At 38.0% G+C, this 19,563-nt stretch overlaps 2 protein-coding genes across 2 annotated transcripts; one reads left to right on the forward strand and one right to left on the reverse strand.

Annotated features, from left to right (window-relative positions):
* Positions 1–127: 127 nt before the first annotated feature.
* LOC106092189 (uncharacterized) lies at positions 128–15,448 on the reverse strand. The gene is made up of 5 exons (XM_013258964.2): positions 15,327–15,448; positions 15,073–15,263; positions 14,317–15,006; positions 5,039–11,670; positions 128–2,823 (listed from the first exon to the last, which is right to left on the reverse strand). Exons 1-5 carry the CDS (start codon positions 15,402–15,404, stop codon positions 341–343), a joined length of 10,074 nt encoding a protein of 3,357 aa, XP_013114418.2. The 5' UTR covers positions 15,405–15,448; the 3' UTR covers positions 128–340.
* Positions 15,449–16,716: 1,268 nt separating this feature from the next.
* Positions 16,717–19,490, forward strand: LOC106092184 (origin recognition complex subunit 3). Its single transcript, XM_013258956.2, has 5 exons — positions 16,717–16,923; positions 16,990–17,877; positions 17,939–18,064; positions 18,126–19,207; positions 19,281–19,490. Exons 1-5 carry the CDS (start codon positions 16,897–16,899, stop codon positions 19,375–19,377), a joined length of 2,220 nt encoding a protein of 739 aa, XP_013114410.2. The 5' UTR covers positions 16,717–16,896; the 3' UTR covers positions 19,378–19,490.
* The last annotated feature ends 73 nt before the right edge of the window (positions 19,491–19,563 follow it).

A 19,563-nucleotide genomic window follows, 5' to 3' on the forward strand; every position in this document is an offset into this window, starting at 1 on the left:
TTTCAATCCAAATACACCATTTATACCACTTATTTTATATTTATTCCGTATCAAATTTGATTCGATTATTTATTTGTTTGTTTATACTTAAATGAAGTAATTTTCTTTTAGCAAGTAAAAACAAGAAACGAACTTTAGTAACAAACCTAAAATTAAGATTTTTATGTATTCATGTGTGTATATATATACAAAATCTACGTATGTATTAAAATGTTATGTATTGTATTTGTAGGTTTAAACTCGAACGAAAAAAATCCTTTTGAGAAATATTGAATGTATTTTTTTTAAATAAATAAACATGTATTACAATAGAATAATTGAAAAGAAAATATTTCAATACTTAAGTTTGTGAAGTACGTTTACGCTTACGTTTGCGTGATATGAAGAGATTAACAACATTTTCTGAGACTTTTTCGAAGCGATACTGCGAAGAGCCTAGTGTCACGTGCTTGGTGGTATCGCCGCTTTGATTCAACGACGTTGTTGCGGTGGTATTTGTAGAACTGGTATTCTGCAATTCATTAGATATGATGGCGGAACTTTGGTCAGTTTCTTTAGTGGAACAAATGGTTTCTTCTATGGTTAAATTATGTTTAGATACATTCAATGAAGCCGTTAAAGATAGCGATGTGGAAGTATCTAAGGCTGTTTGGGATTTAGACTTAAGTTCGCAGGATTCGTGTTGAGGTGAATAGAACATATCCTGCATGTTCGCATCGATTTCTCTAAAACGATCATCATGCGATAAAGGAGTTAAGTTGTTGACATCAGGTTGTTGTTCATCCCGTACTTGAGTATGAAATATGGGATGGCTAAAACTGGATGAAGCAGGTGATGTGGAATTAACATCATCGACTATGGACTCTTTAAACTTCTTGGCAATATGGGGATCTTCATATGATACACTCACAACCCTTACAATGCGACGTTTACGTTTCTTTTTCTTGGTGATGGCAGGAACATTGGAAGGTTGAGAATTTGCATTAGTTGCCAAAGTTTCTATCACAGGTGCTATGGGGGTTATAGATGAAGTCGGAGTTGTATTCCCACTGGAATCCAATATACGTTGCTGAGAATTTGCAGTTGTCTTGTCACAAACCCTTATGTTTGATGTATCAGTAACCAATTGATTGTTATTATCTTTATTATGAACAACTGGTTGATCCATTTCCTTAACATCTGTTTGCAGTTCGTTGGCAATTTTTTCGCAATACATTGATTTACTGCGACATCGTAAAGTCTTGTTCACATTTAGGGGAAGCTCAGACTTTTTCAATTTATTTGGGATTTCTGTTTTTGAGTCCATGCCAATTTGGGAACTCAAATGTGTAAGTTCCAACTTAGGCTTGTCTCGAGGATCTCTGGAAGAAAATTTTTGCTTGCTTTTTGGAGTTGAGCTGTAAGGACCATCTTCAATTTCAGTTTTATTACTAGCTGTCAATTGGTTTGTTTTTCCCATAGATTCTCTAGCCGTAACCATAGATTTCCGATGTATTATCAGTTGTTGTAAAGGTATAGTATCTTCATATTGCTCATTATCTTCGGTTGATATATGGGGTGCCTCGGCATACATAGACTTTCGTCTCATCTTTTTAGGCTTTTCTTTCATAAAGGGGTCAGGTTTCTCCAGAGTCATGGACTTTTCAGCATTAATGCCATTCTGAACATTCGAAAGCTTATCAGGGCAAGTAGAATTGGCTTTTGTTATTGATTTGTCTTCAACATACATAGATTTACGTCGAGATTTAGTTGGTTGCATCTTTTCTGGATTGGAAAGTTTGTTTTCCATAGTAGGCTCACTGAATGCCTTGCTTTCAACATACATTGATTTTCGCCTAGCCTTTAATGGTTTGTCACGTTTAACACTGGACTCTACGTCTATCTTTTCAGCATATAAAGATTTTCTACGCATTGGTTGTTTCACATTATCGTTGGGCAAGCATGCATGTGTTAATAGTTCAGATTTCTCAACTTCATAAATTGCTTTTTCGGATATGCCAACGTCATTGTCCTTTATGTTCTCATTTTCGTTGAGATTTAGAGATTTAGTTTTATTGTATGCCGAAGGAGAAGATCTATTGTCTATCCTATTATCTCCTCTGAACTCATATTCACTGCTAGGGTCCCTTGTTCTTCTATGCGTATTTACAGATTTTCGACGCACTTTTATGCTAGCTGCCTCCAACTTTTGCTCCTTTTGAACTCTCCCTATTTCGTCTTTCACCACTGCGCTTGTAGAAGGTTGCTCTTGTTTGCACCCCATTGTGTTGCCTTTGCTTGGCGAGTGTGCATTAGAAGCTGTGGCTGTTGTCTCTCCTTCAATATTTTTCTTAATTTTCGGTATACGAAATGAGGACAAATTGGCTTTAAATGGTTGCAAGTTAACACCAATATCTTCTAAAGATACTTCTACCTTTTTTTGGTTGACCATCGATTTTTTGCTGTCAGGGACTTTGTTAATTTTATTGTTATCCTTGGTCAATGAGTTTTTAATAAGTTTTGTGGTGGAAGCTTCTACATCGTCTAATTTATGTTTTTTATTATCCTCTTTTGCTTGTTCCTTTCCTTTACTTGGGGAATCTGTTTGCTTTGTGCTGGTAATTTCATCTTCTTTAAGATACTTATTGCATTCTGGCTCCGAATTTTCAGCCCAAGAAGAATTTTGTTCATCAGAGGAATTCTGCTTATTGTAAACAGGAGATACTACATTTGGACTCTCGCTTTCTTTGGGAAAACTTTCCTCGAGTTCAGTAGTAGTAGAGGCTCCGGGTTGGTCATCATCATCCTTTAGCTTCTTAGGTGGTGTGTTAAATGTGGTGTTAACTGAAATGAAAATAATTATATTTCAAGGATATTTTTTTTTTATTATTTAGCCAGTAAAATCCCTAAAATTGTCGTGAGACTTGGAAAAGCTGTAAACAGATAAGTTAATGATAGCATAACGGGAAATTCATTTTAAGGCAAGTAAACGGCTACACTAATCCGACATTTTCCCCGAATGACCGACCAGAGTTACCGTTTTGGGCTTATTTTACCAAAATTTTGTCGTATGGATTGAAAAATTATGGAAATTGGTCAAACGGACGGCCCAAATCGCTTTTGAACGTATTCATAATGTCTGTTTGTGATATTTTTGATTTCTCTAAAAAGAAGTGATGGAAGTTCTTAATTATATCTAAAATAAAAAAGCCGCACAAAATTTTGCAAAAAAAAACTTTTGCGATATTGGGAACTCTAACCTCTCATGAAAGTCTCTCACACAATGAATCGGTTCGAATTTGATATAGTCGCTTCGCTATACCCGATGCTAAACCCAACGTCAAGTTGTAACTGTATCCCAAATTTGAGAAGCTTATACCTAACCGTGAAGAAAATACCATTTTGTACGTTTTAAGTATCCAAACGTACGAATTTCAAAAAAAAATCTCCTAGTCGAAAAATATTTGCTGTCGCTTAAAATATTTCCCAAATTTAACGCCTCTAGCTGAATCTGTTAAAAAGTGCAGTTTTGGACGTTTTAGTACATAAATGGTCGAATTCCAAAAAACTCTTTTAGTCGCACAATATATATTGCCTAGGTCCACCTGTAACCCAAATTTTAGAGCTCTAGCTCAATCTTATCCTTACTTTGAGAGTTGTTGCTCAATATATAAAGAAAGTACCATTTTGTACATTTTGGTACATGTACGAATTTCAAAAAAATCTTCTAGTCACCTAACATATACTGCCAAGATGTTCCTGTATCCCAAATTTCAGGACTCTATGTCACCCGCCATATATTCCCTATTTGTACCTACATGCCAAATTTCAGAGCTCTAGCGAAATCCGTTAAAAAAATACCAAATGGTACCAATTTTGGCACCAAATGTACGTTTTTTGTTTCCAGTGCTATTTTTCTTTATCTATCCTATCCAAATAACTTTGCAAAGCAAAATTTCAAAATTTCAGCTCAATCCATTCACCCTGAGGTGCATACTGAGCTGACTGTGATGGCCGATGGAGAAATGATTCCGACCATCAAGTGTCCCAAAATACTTATACTTACATTCTCCCCACATGCCACAGCAATTTGCGATAAAGTCAAAAGTGGAAACAAGGTCCTCAAGTCACTTGCTGGCAGCACTTGAGGTGCAGACAAAGAAACCATGTTGACCACGTGCAAAGCAATTGGCCGGTCTGTGGTAAGCTATGCAGCGCCAGTGTGGTGTCGTCAACTTTGTGACACGCAGTGGAATAATATTCAGATCTGTCAGAATGCCGCCCTCCGAACTGCGACGGGCTGTTTCCTCAGTTCTTATGTGGACCACCTCCATCAGGAGACAAAGATCCTACCAATGCGACAAGACATAACTACATGATGTCTAAGCAATACCTCTTTATCATCTTGTGGATAGATATCCACCGCCCAGAGGCCTTAAGGTAGATCTACATGATCTAGAGCGTGATGTTCAGCGCTACAAGAGAGAACCTCTAGATCCAGCGGCATATCAAGCAGGTCTAGACAACATTCATGCAGACACGGTAACAGATGCGGTAAATGGCTACCGGGTGAATGTAGTCCTTGGAGAACGATCGCTTCCCATTGCACCTGAAGAAATTGACCTCCCCCGGCAAACCAGAGTTTTGGCTCAATTACGTTCCGGCAGATGCAGCCGCCTCAACTCCTACAGAGCAAGGATTGATGCCAATGTACAAGATCTATGTCCCGATTGTAACCAGAGACCGCACAATACACGTCACCTGTTTAACTGCCCGGCCAGACCCACTCGACTCAGACCCAGATGCCTGTGGATGCACCCCATCTTAGTCGCAGAGTTCCTGGGCCTTGACACTCAACAGAATCAAGCAGACGAAAGATAGAACACAATAAACTGCTACAACAACAACAACAAGAGTTTTTTCTAATAATTCCTATGCTCCAAGATTGCCTCAACTTATCTTCTTTATGGGATCATAAATCATTGTTTCTACTTTACGGGTTCAAATAACAAAGTTAGGATATCTTCCCACCCTATTATATTGGGTAAAAAAAACTCACCAGATTTGGCTGTACAGTCTTCTGTTGCTTGGCCTTCTACGCTGTCCTTTATCTTTAGGGCATTGTCGTTCGAATCATTACCACTGTTTTCACTTTCCTCTGAAACTGGATCTTCCAGACATACTAAGGCATGGGGGCTATTTGACATTTTATTTTCAATATTGCTGGGAGAGTTGACATTTGTGATATCATCATTATGATGTACTTGATGCTGAGTTGAAATTTGCTGTTCCTCTCGATGGTCATTTACGGGCAACTGTTTCATTGGTATTTCATTTGGACTCGTATGGTAGCCAATTTCTACCGATGATTGATTGGAATTTTTATCTTTGTGAAGCAATTCTTGAAAATCTTGAACTTGAATGAGGTCAATTTTTGGAAGATTACCGCGAACAGTACTGGAGACCTTTAGCAGGGAACTCAGATGCATATTGTTATTGTTACTTTGCAGACTTGTAGAATATTGATGTTCTATGGTGGTATTGGCTTTAGTTTTTTGCTCCAAAACTTGTTTAGATTTTTTTATTTGTAAAGTCTTTTTTGCATTAGTCTTGGGTTTGGCTTTTTGCTTTATAATTTTGCCTTGGCCTTTCAAGGGGGGAGATTTTAAAGTTTGCTTCTTTTTAACCATTGTACTTTCCGTAGAACTTTGAGGTGGTTTTTTGGTTTTCTTCAGTTTCTTGGATGTTGTCACAGATTCACAAGGATTCAAATCTTCAGCGCAAGATTGTTCTTTAAGGTTTAATAAGGATTTACTCAAGGGATTTAGTTTTTGCTGCTCTTCCCGTGGTTGGCATTGAGGCACGGCTTCGTCTAGGGGCAATGTATCTATAGTATACCTTCTGGCTATCATAATTGGCTTGCCAAAAGCTGGATTCAGACATTTCAAGGCCTTCAAGATGTTTGATTCATTTGCCAATGGTTTTAAATCAATTTGCTTGATATTCTCTTCTTTATCTTCATCGGTACTATCAGCATCGCTGTCATCTTCAACCTCCAACATATCGTTTTTATTGTCCAATAATTCCCAGTGTAATTTCTTGTTTATAATGCCTGTTGGTTTTTTCTTGGTGGCATTTTTCAAATTGTTTATTGTACACAAAACGCTGGCTGCTGGCAAAATATATTCCTTGGACTTGGGAGATTTTCTCTTATTTTTTATGGTCTCTTCATAGGAGTCGAAAAAGTTTTTGGAAAATATACCACTAAAATTTGAAGGAGTAGGACTGTTAATTGCAACTGAGGGTAAACTGCTAGGCTTGTTGTAGGAGTCTATTAAATTTAGAGATTTTAGTGAATTTGTGTATTGTCCAGAGGGTGGCTTTGGTTCAGTATTATTGGCATCAATATCCTTAGAAATGTTAGCTGGTTCAGGCTGAGGTTTTGAAACAACTTTTGAGTTTTCATTATTTGAACCTGTTGTTGTTGTTGTAGTGTCTTCATGGATGTTAGGCTTTTGTATGACATTCAAATAGTCTTCTTGTAAACGCAGTATATGCGTTGGCGTTTTATTTTGTTGTGTATTAACAAACGTTGACTTTGAGTCTAAAGTCTGTAGGGTGGATAGGTGGGTCATTGTTGGATTTTTACCATTATGAAACTCTTTTGCAAGCATTCGTTGAGTCTCAGCTTTGTCTTGCAAGCTATTGGGTTTTTTGTTAGATTTTATTTCCTTTACAAAGGTTTTGACTTTTTCTTCTGGCATAGAATTGGAAAGATTAAGCAAGTTTTCTTTGGTTTCTGAGGAGTTACCTAAGTTATTGTTCAAACTTGCATTATTGACTTGAGTATTCTCAGGTAACTCCTTAACATTGCTTTTGAGAGATGTAAGACTATTTGATGTTTGTTCATTCTTTTCATATTCTTTAGCTTTTTCTTTGATATCAGTGTTTTCCAACAGTTTTCCTCCGCCCTCTTTAAGTGAATTTTTACTTTTTGAATTTTCCATTTCTTTGTCATACTCTTTGGATTGCGAATCTTTTAAAACTTCTTCAGAAATCACCAATTCATCGGAGTCACTGTCTTTTTCAGAGATTTCCAAGGCTGCTACAACAACATCGGAAAGAGTTGTCAAACATTTTGCTTTGGATTCATTGATGTTCTTATTTCTAGTTTCTGGCATTGCCAGAGCATGTTTTCCATTGCCCTCGTCATGTAAATTTGTAATCGTTGATTTTTGCAAGTCTTTCTCATAATCTTTTGTTTGAGAATTTTTCAGCACTTCTTCAGATATCACCAATTCATCGGAGTCACTATCTTTTCCAGATATTTCCGAGGTTCCCGCATCTAAAAGTGTGGCAACCATGGTCTCTGTGGTAGGAGAATGGTGATTTTGGGTGTTTATAACCACAGCACCGATGTTGGAGGTTGATGAGTTTGTGATATTTATAGCATCATCGTCATCATCATCCGAAACTTTTAATGAATAATAACCTGTTGAAGATTTGGCCTCATCTTCATTAGCGTCGGACAATTTAGTTTCATATATGAACTCTTTATTAGTTGCAGCAACCTTTGTAGCGTCTTCACATAATTTTATGCTGTTATTGTCTTTTACCGACTCAAATTCTGTTATGGCTGTTTGGATGGAAGAGGTATTTGAAATGCTATCAAAGTTTTCAAATCCCTTTGTATGGGAGAAATCTCTCTCTTTAATGTCTGCTGGGGAAAACTCAACTTCAACTTCCCCATTTGTATCATTTATACTTTCTGTAGGTTTTGCAAAGCTGGATTTTGTTGTACACAAATCTAATGATGATTCTGCCTCATTGGCACATTGAGCTTCAACTGTTGAAGCGTTAAGCGAGTAGCTTTCAAGTGAGTGTTTTTTATCGCCTTTGTTGTTCTTTCGCACTATTGAATTTGCTTGGTCTTTCTCAGAGGGAACAAGATTTTGGTTCTCTGTATCAGTAACATTTTCTGGTGGTTTATTGGTAACTTCTAAACCAGCATCATTTTTAGTTTTGCTAATTTCTTTAAATTCCAAGACATTGGAGTCCAATTTGTCAAATTCGATACAATTTTTAATGTCCATTGTTACAACTTTCCCTGCTTGACCATCTTCAGTGGCATGATCCTGTTGAGATGTTATTTTTTGCTGGTCTGGAAAATTTGATACATTCTTGTGGCTGAAGTCAGGTGTATTCGATACCTCTTCATTTTCAGCACCATTTTCTCCATCATCATTGACCTCCTCATTTACCTCTGTCAAAAATGATTCGGCATTGCTAATGGACTTGATGTCAGACAAATTTGGTGATGACTTCCTAATTAGAGGCAGATCTGTTGGAGACTCGCTCAATGTGTATACGGGGATTTTTGGCGATACGTTTAATATTGCCAAACCAGATGAAAGAGTTTCCCGGGAAGATGAAATTACTTGATTACGAGTTGAACCTGCGGAATTGCTTGCACTGCCATCAATTTTATGCATAGATTTCAATCCCTTGCTATTATTGGCATTTATATCAGAAATCTTAACTTCATTTTGAAGAGAACATTTATTTTGAGCATTTGCTGAGCTTTCATATGGACTTGAACTTTCTATGATTTCCAGAGATTTGTGGGCAATTTCCAAGCTGGCTGTAGTTACCATTGTTTTGGGACTAGCTAAGGGCTTCTCAAGGTGATATATTTCCACATTCTGTAATGGAGACATAGATGGTGACGCTGGAGATAGTATGTCCGCTGTCTTGGGTACTATGATTTTCAGACATTTATTGGTACTTTCAATTCCTTTTAAAGATTTACTTGATTCTGGAGATGTTAAATCCAAGCAAGCTGTAGTTGCCATTGTTTTGGGGCTAGCTAAGGGCTTCTCAAGGTGATATATTTCCACATTCTTTAATGGAGACAAAGATGGTGACGCTGGAGATAGTATGTCCGCTGTCTTGGGTACTCCGATTTCCAGAGATTTATAGGCATTTTCAATTCCTTTCAAAGATTTTATTGATTCTGGAGATGTTAAATCCAAGCTAGCTGGAGTTGCTTCTGCTTGAGGACTAAATAAAATGTTTTCAATGTGATTTGCTCCCACATTCCTTAAAGGAGACATAGATGGTGAGGCTGGTGGCAGCATGTCACTAGTCTTAGCTATCAACACCGAATCCGGAAAATGTGTTTTATATGTTTTGGTAGTATGGATTGATTTATCACTCCCTTCCAAAGAATTTGATCTAGAATCTAAGGCATTTGGAATGTGAATTGTACCATCCGGGGAGGAAGTTAAATCCAGACAAGGTATACCAATTCGTGCCTTTGGAGATGAGAGGTTACCAGCATCATGTTCTAAAGAAGGACTTTGTCTAGATGGTGAGCTAAAACTTTGATCAGAAAAAGCTGCCTGAAGGTAAGGCTGTTTCCTTAAATTAGTCGAGGTATTAGACTCTACATTTTTAAGCTTCTCTAATATGGCTTCAGATTGATCATTGGCCAAATCTTCTGTGGATGTTTTTGCCTCATCTGCCAAGTGGGCATCATCACCATGTAATGAGCGACTTTGATCCGAAAAAGCTGTTTGAAGCTCAGGCTTTTTTGTTAAAACAGTTGAGGTATTAGGCTGTACATTTTTCAGCTTCCCTAATTTGGCTTCAGATTTGGCCAGATTTTCTGTGGATTTTTTTGTCTTAACAGCCAATTGGGCACCATCACTATCTAAAGAGCGAGAAATTTCTTTGTTGCTAGTAAAGATTGAGCCCACAGAGATGCAATTTGAGTTTTGATTTTTTGCTGTAATAATCTTTTCAGGAGTAGCCACAGATTTGAGGGGACTTGTAATTGTTTCGGGTGAGGACGTCAAATCCAGACATGGTATATGATTTGCTGCCCTAGGAGATAATAGGCTAAACATACCAAGTGTTGAAGAGCTTAGCCTAGAAGGCGATTTCAAACATGGAAGACCGGGCTGAGTTGTTAAAATAGATGAGGCAACAGATTCTGAATTTTTGGGTTTTTCATCTGTGTCAATATGCGGCACAGTAGATACATGAACAACAAATTCTTGGGACGTAGGTATTTCTGCGGTTGATAATGAATCATCTGTTATACAGTTATGTTCACTTTGCTCTTCATTGGGTATTGAGCTGACAATTTTTTCAGTTTGAAGGACCGTATGCAAAGTTTTTTCATTTAAGGAAACCTTTTGATTCACTATATCTTGGGAAGTTGCAGATAATATAGGTAGTAATTGCTGCGATAAAGTTCCACGAATTTCTGCATCATTTAATGGTGATAAGCGGGGTATTTCCTTGGCTACAATATCATTTTCCACCTTTGATGCATTTAAAGCTTCAGCTGTTTTAGATAGGCAACTAGTTTTTGGCTTACTATTTTGACCCAGTGAGTTAGATCTGGGAGAAGTTAAATCCAGGCAAGGAATATTATGGACATTTTTATCAGAAAGTAAAGTTGGACTCCCCTCTCTTGCAATGTTTGTTTTTGTACAATCATCTTCTACAGAGGTTAATGTATTTTCATTTTCTTCCGAATTTCTTTCCATTGCAGTGTGTTCATTTTTTGCATCCTTGGTTTTACCATCGCCTTCCGTTTCTTGCGATGTAGTCTCTCTGACATTCATAGCATGCACCTCCTTATCTTCCAAATTTGAAACCACATTCGAATTAAAAAAAGAAAGAAAATGTGTACCTTCTCCACTATTTTCCTCCATTTTGTCAGATATCAGATCTAGACCAGGGATTCGTATATTTGTAAAATATGAAGATGGGCTTGCCGACTTTTTTGAGCTTCCACCATCATCACCACAAGTGCCCTCATTTATTGCCTTCGCATTAGACTGAAGTGATGATAAAGTATCAACATCACTACCAAACAACTCATCTGTTAAATCTATAGTTCCAATTGATGGTAAACTAGCGGTATTTTCCACAAAGCATTTCCCAAGTTCTGTTTTATTCATTACATCAACACTTTTCTCAGGATAAGCAATGAAATCCTCATCCAAATCATTATGTTCTTCCCTTGATGATATTGCTTCTGGTAGAGCATCCTTTGCTGTTGGTGTAACTGGAGAGTTATTATCACTGGTATCCACACTGCTGGGAGATGGTCCAAACAGAGCTTCAAATAAGACCACACTTTTTGGTGTGTGATGTTTTGTTAAAAGATTTTGAGAAGATTTCACATTGGTCAAGTTGTCATTATTAAGATTTTCATATAAAAGTTCATTGATATCTTGTGCTTTCGTATTGTCATACGATTGCTCAATCGATGTGTCCTCAAACTCGTCATATAGAAGGTCAGCTACACTTTGAGTGCCTCTGCTACTCATGATACAGTCCTTGGAACTTTCTTTTGGCTTATGTGTATAGCCGTAGGCATCATTATTATTATTGCCTGAACATTTTATGTCACTATTTTTAACAAACGAGTGTTGATGACTTTTGTGTTCTTCATTTGTCAGTTGTTTATCATCACCATATTTGGATTGAATTTTCTTAGTTTTATGGCCTTCAATTCCTTTGATTTTCTCCTCCTCTTCGATTTTGCTTTCATCCTGGCACTGCTCGTCTTTTCTGTTAATCAATATGGAGTCAGTATGAAATGTTGACAGCTTAGTTTTTTCTTTGGCAGGGGTGTTCATATTGGAGGTTTTGCTTAAATGTTCCCTCTGCTCGCTGAAATGAAAAAAAAATTGAGAATTAAGAAATTTCAGACAAAAGCATGGGAATAGATTTAAATAATGGTGGCAGTTTTCAAAGCGAATCGAGAATTTAGGAACCAAAATGAAGTTCGAAAATTCTACCAATGTATTAAACATCAAATCGATGGCTTTGGTACTGGCACATCCTCCTGCAGAGCCAAGACGGGAATCTGGTAACCGATACAGATAGTATGCTGAGGATATGGAAAGAAAACATTTCATAGCTATGGGTATCCAATGAGGCCACCGTATCGCAGAGATTAGCATGTCCGTCTATGACGCTGAACGCCCGGGTTCAAATTCTGGAGAGACATTAAAAAAAATAAGCCGTGGTTTTCCCCTCATAATGCTGTCAACATTTGTGGGGTACTATGCCATGTAAAAACTTATCTCCAAAAGGTACCGCACTGCGGCACGCGGTTCGGTCTCGGCTATAAAAAGCAGTCGCCTTATCATTGAGCTTAAACTTAAATCGGACTGCACCCATTGATATGGGAGAAGTTTGCGCCTGTTTCTTAGTGGAATGTTCCTGGAACCTTACTACTGTCCTCAACCTTCCTTTGAACACTCTTATAGTTCCCGATGTCTGGAAAATGGGAAGAGTAATCTCGCTACTTAAGACTGGAAAGGACACGAGTTTGGGGGAGCCGTACAGACCGTAGGCCACCGTAGCGCAGAGGTTAGCATGTCCGCCTATGACGCTGAACGCATGAGTTCGAATCCAGGCGAGACCATCAGAAAAAAATTTCGAGCGGTGGTTTTACCCTCCTAATGCTGGCAACATTTTTGAGGTACTATGCCATGTAAAACTTCTCTCCAAAGAGGTGTCGCACTGCGACACGCCGTTCGGACTCGGCTATAATAAGGAGGCCCCCTATCATTGAGCTTAAACTTGAATCAGACTGCACTCATTGATATGTGAGAAGTTTGCCCCTGTTCCTTAGTGGAATGTTCATGGGCAAAATTTGCAAATTTTACACACCGATCTCCCTTCTCTCACCAGTTGCCAAGACGCTTAAAGCATTACTCCTCCCGAACCTCGTAGGAGAATTTCCATTCGCCGAGCATCAGCATGGATTTCGAAGACGGCATAGCACAACAACTTCTTTGCATGCCAATCAGCCCAGACCATGTGAAAGGACGGTCCTTGTGGCACTGGACCTATCGAAGGCTTTCGTGACGGTCAGCCATGCCAAACTACTTGAGGACATCGCCAACACGTCCCTGCAGCCAGGCCTGAAACGCTGGATCGCGAATTATCTGTGTAGTCGATAGTGAGTTGTGGATTTTAGGGATAAGAAGTCGAAGCACCGTAGAGTTAAACAGGGAGTTCCCCAAGGCGGGGTGATATCTCCGGCACTGCTTAACGTCTACCTATCATCCATTCCAGAAACATTTTTAGCGGTGGTTATCCACTTACTTATGGGAAATTTGGTAGTAGTAAGTTCATTGAAGGAAAGGATAGACTGTCCCCCTATAACGCTGAATGAATACTGCCGAATGCATATGAAATATTTTTGTGCCCCAGTAATGCTACATTACTTTGTGCCTTATGGGAGCCTCGAAAGATGACCAGATGGTAACCTGGCACTGGATAACTAAGAACATCACATATACTCGCATTACACATCACCTCAATCCCGTGGCAGCCGGTTGTATGTACCGGATTGACCCGATGAATTCCTTCATCGGCAAGGGCTGCCGCCTCAATGTACAACACACTGCTACTACAGCAACAACAACACATCACCTAGTCTCGGACAATCAGAGGCATCGAGTGGAGTCTCGATATGACAAGGCGAGTTTTTGGCACATTTAAATAACCAATGGACATCACAGACAGAAATGTCTTGCAAGGTAGCGTTCAACGATAATATTTTTGTCTCTCCCATTAACGTAATGAAAAAGCTGCGAGCTACCGGGCGGGTCCACAGGTTGCAGATAGTCGAATGCCCATACGGAGAAGCTGCAACGGCATTCGCGGACAATCAGCGATATCGAGTGGAGTTTTAGTGAGAGGTCGGGCGGTACCGGCTCTTGTACAAATACTGAGTGCCTATGATGCTCGAAATGACAAGGCGAGTTATTGGCGCCTTTAAATAACCAATGGCCACCTTGTTCTTGAGACAATCGGTCCTTTGGACGGAACGAGCATGCTCACCTACAGCGTCTATTTCATGATTCTGGATTGCATGATTTTGAAATTTAACTGTTTCATGATTCTGAAATCATGAAATACTCGATTTACGGCTTCCAGAATCTTGGAATACTTTATTTACGTTCTTGTCCTAGAATTCCTCTTTTTTAAAATTGGACCTCAGAATGGGGACAGCTTAATATCTGCACAACAAATTGAAATATGGCAAGACTGAAAGTTTAGTTGCAAACGGATTAAAAGTATCTCGCTTACTTGCAAAATTTTGTGATGCCTCCAGTGAATTTCATTACAATTTGACCAATGAACAAGTTTTGAGGGATTAAAATCTTCAACACAAATATCTACATAAGAATTAGTCCCAATATTCTTAGTTTTTAAAAAAGGTTTTTAATCAATTAAAAGAACTTATTTTTATGTTAAAAATTTTTATTTAAAAAATGTGTATAAAAATATTAAACTTACCCTATGTGCTTATCTTTTTTGCCTGTGGAATACGAGTGGTCAGTGCTGCTATTTTTCGTCGTGTAAGAAGCACGACCGTGATCATCCTTTTCCTGACGTTCAGTATTATGCAATGATTTGCTATCTGGGCTTCTAATGCGTTCAGCACTTTTGGATGAAAACGAATGATAACTTTGATCGTTGCGACTTCTATGACGGTCCCTATGGTGCCTATCCCTTTCACTTTCACGTTCTCTTCGTTGCTCGTATTTTTCATCAATATGTTTGTCTGCATCTCTATCTCTTCGTCGGTGGTCATTATGAGTTCTAACGACGAGTTCACGACGTTGTTCCCTTTTAGAGTCTTGTGGATGTCTATCCCTGCTGCGTTCATACTGATATTTATCGTCTGTTTCGGGAATACCACTATCTTTATGTCGTTTGCTTTTATCATTATAATAAGATTCACCGGATGTGTTATGTTGTCTATCAGGATATTTGTCGGCGAAGTTTCTTTCCCTTTGTCTTCCTCTATCTGGTACAGTTGATTCAATTTCCTTTTTATTTTCCACTTTTGATAACTCATTACAATCCTCTTGAGCACTTGTTCTGTTAGCAAAAGGATTCTTTACTATCTTTTGAGACGATGTAGTAGGCTCAAAATCCTTTGAACGATTTGCAATCTTCCTTCTGAAACAAATGTCGTCTTTTCTAAAACGCAAAAGAAGGCAAATCGTTATGAGTCTCCATATTATGATAAGTGATTTCGCAACTTACTCTTTTCGTAATCTTTCGATTTCTGCATCCTTTCTTTTAATTTCACTTCTTGCTGTATCCAAAAGACTTTGAAAACTTAATTCAATGCGTTGTAGTTTCTTTCGCAGCGTCTTATTTTCTTCTTCCAAATTTTTTATTGTTTTAAGAGATTCCTGGTATCGATTCTCGGCATTTTGCAATTCTTTGCATTTCTAGAGGTGAGAATTTGATAATTCCATTATTCTGTAATTCTTGGCCATTGTGGAAAAACTTACCTGCTCTTGTTGCTCTTGAAATTGGTCCAAATCATCGTATATATCCAAATCATCGTCCATGGTTTGGTTTTTATCCATACATCCCGACGTTGTTCCTTCTGTTTGGTTTGGTTTTCCTCTTCTTGTACCAGTTTGTGAATGAGAGGGGAACGTTTAAAAGGGGCAAAAACATGTCACCCCGCAGCTTTCCCCTCTCATCCATAAACTGCAAGTTGCGCCGCCTGGGTCATACGTCATGCGCCGTACGCCAGCAAGTAATTCTTATCTAAAGCTAATGCTGTCAAACTCCATATAAAAAAGCGTCGGCGGAACGTTGGCTACAAATAGGCGGTAGAGTATTACTCTGCTTATAGTGAGGAAAATGGCAACACTTGCAACCAGTGGCAACACTTGCAAAGATTGCTTTGTATGTTTTATTGGTTTCAATGGTTTGTTTTCCTTTATTTATTGGTCATAAAATAAATTAAATAAAGAAAGCAATAAGCACAGATAAAAAACGTATTTTGGTGTGAAAACAAAATTATTTGATTGCTGTCAAATTCCGCGAGCGGAACATTTAACAATTTCCGCGACTATTCCGAAAGTAGTATAGAATACCAACCCTAAAGCAGAGTATGATTTTTATGTTGTTGTACAAATAAGACAGGTCGCATCCAAAGAGCATAAGATCTAATACAAGAGAGGGTTTCTGCTTTGTCTTCCCCGTGCCGTAAAATAACTCGCGTTAAAGACACAACATTTTTATTGCATTCCAATTGGATTCACATTGGGGGTTGCAACATTTTCGGGTTATTCTGTTTTGATTCCAGCACACAAGGAAATTTGTGTGCGTATGTCTATACTTGTGCGTACATATGCAGAGAATGTTCGAAAAAGAAGATTACCAAAAAAAAGAATACGAACAAAAATCTGTCATCTTAATACCGTCAAACCTGGCAGGCTGTTAACAGCTGTTCGCCTGAGAAAACCTTCTTAAATCCGCCTTGACACAAACAAAGAAATTTGTCTACGTGTGTGTGTACGTGTGCAAACGTGAGCAGTGCGGATTTAATGAGCAGTGTAAACGGGATTCAAAGCGGATTTAATAAGGTGGTCTCACGCAAACAACTGTTAACAGTCAGCCAGGTTTGACGGTATTAAGACGTCACATTTTTGCTGCATTCTCTTTGTTGTTTTCTTCTTTCTCCCATATTCTCTGCTCATGTTCGCACACGTATATTATTATTATTGTGACAACCGTGATGCGAAGTATGTCAAGAATAAGGATGTGAGCTCTTGTTCGAAAAAAAAGGCGCCAATTTCAAATTCGAACGTTTGAGAAGCTCATTGTAACGCAAACAGCTGATGGGGAATTGATGTTTACTAACGAATTGTTGTTGTAGATTTTGGCTCTTTACTCTTTACGCCAATATGCAAAAGTGAGAGTAGGATAGTAAACAAAACACAAGTGAAATGTGAATAAACTTTATTTAGAATTCCAATAAATTGCTAACATCAACATAAATCCAATTAACAAAATAATTATTACAAAGAAGCAGTTTCACATTTGCTATACAGACACTCTTCAGCCATGGATCCAACTATTTCGGTTTCGAAAGTAAGTATGGAAGAAGTTCTATTTACGAAAATGTGGGATTTAAATGCTTCTTGTGTTCCTTAAAAGGGCTGCTTCGTCTTTAAGAATGGAGCTACTCGTGCGGATAAAACTAAAAAGTCAACAAAGCGTAAAAAAGCCAGTGCAAATAATACCAGCATATTGGGCAAAGAAATTACCGATCAACCTTTTTATGCAGTCTATGCCGAAACTTGGAGTAAGATACAAAGGCACATAGAAACTTTGCAAAAAGAGAGTAGTGCCAAGACGTTACAGGATTTGGTAGATTATGTAGTAAAACAAAGTAAATTCGAGGAAAGTTATTTGGGCTTGGATGAAATAGTGCCAGCTGCCGCCCTATTGACTGGCATTAATCAGCCAGACCATTTGGAGCAGTTCGATAACTTGAGTCAACGAATCAGTGAGCGAATTTCAGCCAGTATATGTGTGCTACAATCTCGTGATTGTTCCTCATTGAAGGCTGCCGTTGAGACTTTGGTTTACAATTTTATTGAATCTCCTCAAGAGGATGATGAAGATCGTGATAATAAGCGTTTGCGCAAGTCCCACTGCACCATGAAACAGTTGAAAAGTTGGTATCGCAACAATTGGCCTATGCTGAGGCGAAATAAGGTCTCAAAGAAAGATCAAAATGAAGAGGATTCTTCATCGGAGTCTGAGGAAAGTCAAAGCACTGTGTCGTCAACAGCAAATGGCGGTGATGAATCTCGACACATGCTTATAGTTATATTACCCGATTTTGAATGTTTCAATTCGGCAATACTACAAGATCTAATACTTATTCTAAGCTCCAATTGTACAGATCTTCCTTTCGTGTTAATTTTGGGTATAGCCACTTCTATAGCATCGGTGCATAATGCTCTGCCATATCATGTTACATCGAAAATAAAACTAAAAGTATTTCAAACTCAGTCGGCCCCCGTAGGCCTTAATGAGGTATGTACAGCGAAAAATATTATGAAAAACGAAGTACTTTAAGTAATTACCTTCATTTTAGATTCTTGAGAAAGTTATATTGTCCCCAAGATATGCCTTCCATCTTTCTGGAAAGGCTTTTAAATTTCTTACACATATCTTTTTGTATTACGACTTTTCCATAAATGGATTCATACAAGGCTTCAAGGTGAGTACTTTCCCTACAATATAAAGATTTCAATAACATTTTATTCTTTTTTTTTTTACAGTATTGTTTCATGGAGCATTTCTTTCAAGGTAATGCTTACTCGCTTTGCTGCAACTATTCCTCATCGTTAACCAAAATAAAAGCCATGACCCATGAGGATATGGAAGTTATACGCAAACAATTATCCTTCCGTCCCTATGTGGAGGGTATAAACGATTGCAAACGCATTATTGCAATATTGACTGATGATAATTACCTAAAAAAGAAGCTGCCAAGCCTATTGCGTGATTGTCATGTCTACTTTATGACATTGCGTATATTTTTGGAATTTCTTACTGTTTTAGTGGAGGATTTGCCTAAATGTCCTTTGGGTAAATTTCGCAGGGAATTATATGCCACTTGTATGGCAAAAGATATCTGTTCTCTGCCAGAGTTTAGAGAATGTTGGAAAGTTTTGGCATTTATGTCCAAAAATGAGTTTGTGGCAAAAATATCCAGAGCTATTAAGGCTACACAAGAATTCTGTAATCAAGAAGTTAAGGCAGAACTGGAGCTAGCAGAAGATTGTGAGCAAATTGTAATGGAAAAATTGCATCAAGTCAAAGAATTATTAACGAATGTTGTGATGGCCGGTACCGAGTCCATAAAGACTAAAGATCAAGCTAAAGCCAGCTCCCCGGATGAACTAAAACAATTGTCTTCGAGGCAGGATTTGAAAGATAAACTTATGCAAATGTCCAAACAACAAAAACCAGTATCAGATTTTTCCAAATCTGTGCACGAAACACTGGACTATATTGAAAAACATATTGTGGCAATGCATTTGGGTCCCTTGCAAAAGGCTCCAGCTTTGCATGAATTATTTGTATTTTCTGATATATCAACGGTAAGGCGCAATATTATAGGTGCTCCACGAGCTGCTTTACACATGGCCCTCAATAATCCTCATTTTTATCTACAATGTAAATGTTGTCCTCTACGAGAACATTCACAATTACTGGCTACTTTACCAGATATCTCAGTAATGTATAAATTACATTTGGAATGTGGTCGTATGATTAATCTTTATGATTGGTTGCAAGCTTTTCGATCGGTTGTAGACTTTACCGAAGATGATCAGGAACAAATTGATCCACAGATACAGTAAGTCTTTCTAGGATATGTTAAGATGTCTTTGAGTAGGTTTAAAATTGTATGTTTTTTTTTTATATTTCAGAGCTCGTTTTACCCGTGCTGTTGCAGAATTGCAATTCCTGGGATATATAAAAATGTCTAAGCGAAAAACTGATCATGCCACTCGTTTAACCTGGTAGAGGGCAAGAAGAAATTTTTTTGGAACAAATTTTTTTGATCTGTTTTATATAAATTGTTTTTATTTATCAATACGAATTGATTTTGAATAAAAAATATTTATGATAAAAAATAGTATTATCGTTTTTAGTATTGATGTACCATACGGTTATTGTCAGTCTGTCAGTTTGTTGCGTATGTCCGGTCAG

This window comes from Stomoxys calcitrans, chromosome 5, assembly GCF_963082655.1.
Source record: "Stomoxys calcitrans chromosome 5, idStoCalc2.1, whole genome shotgun sequence".
Taxonomy (NCBI): Eukaryota; Metazoa; Arthropoda; class Insecta; order Diptera; family Muscidae; genus Stomoxys; species Stomoxys calcitrans.

Coding starts and splice junctions, on each gene's coding strand:
- LOC106092189 (XM_013258964.2), bottom strand. CDS start 15,404: ATGGATAAAAACCAAACCATGGACGATGATTTGGATATATACGATGAT. Junction 15,007..15,072: donor ATCGAAAGATTACGAAAAGA/GTAAGTTGCGAA, acceptor TTTGCGTTTTAG/AAAAGACGACATTTGTTTCA. Junction 2,824..5,038: donor AGACTGTACAGCCAAATCTG/GTGAGTTTTTTT, acceptor TTTTCATTTCAG/TTAACACCACATTTAACACA.
- LOC106092184 (XM_013258956.2), top strand. CDS start 16,897: ATGGATCCAACTATTTCGGTTTCGAAA. Junction 16,924..16,989: donor CAACTATTTCGGTTTCGAAA/GTAAGTATGGAA, acceptor GTTCCTTAAAAG/GGCTGCTTCGTCTTTAAGAA. Junction 18,065..18,125: donor GATTCATACAAGGCTTCAAG/GTGAGTACTTTC, acceptor TTTTTTTTACAG/TATTGTTTCATGGAGCATTT.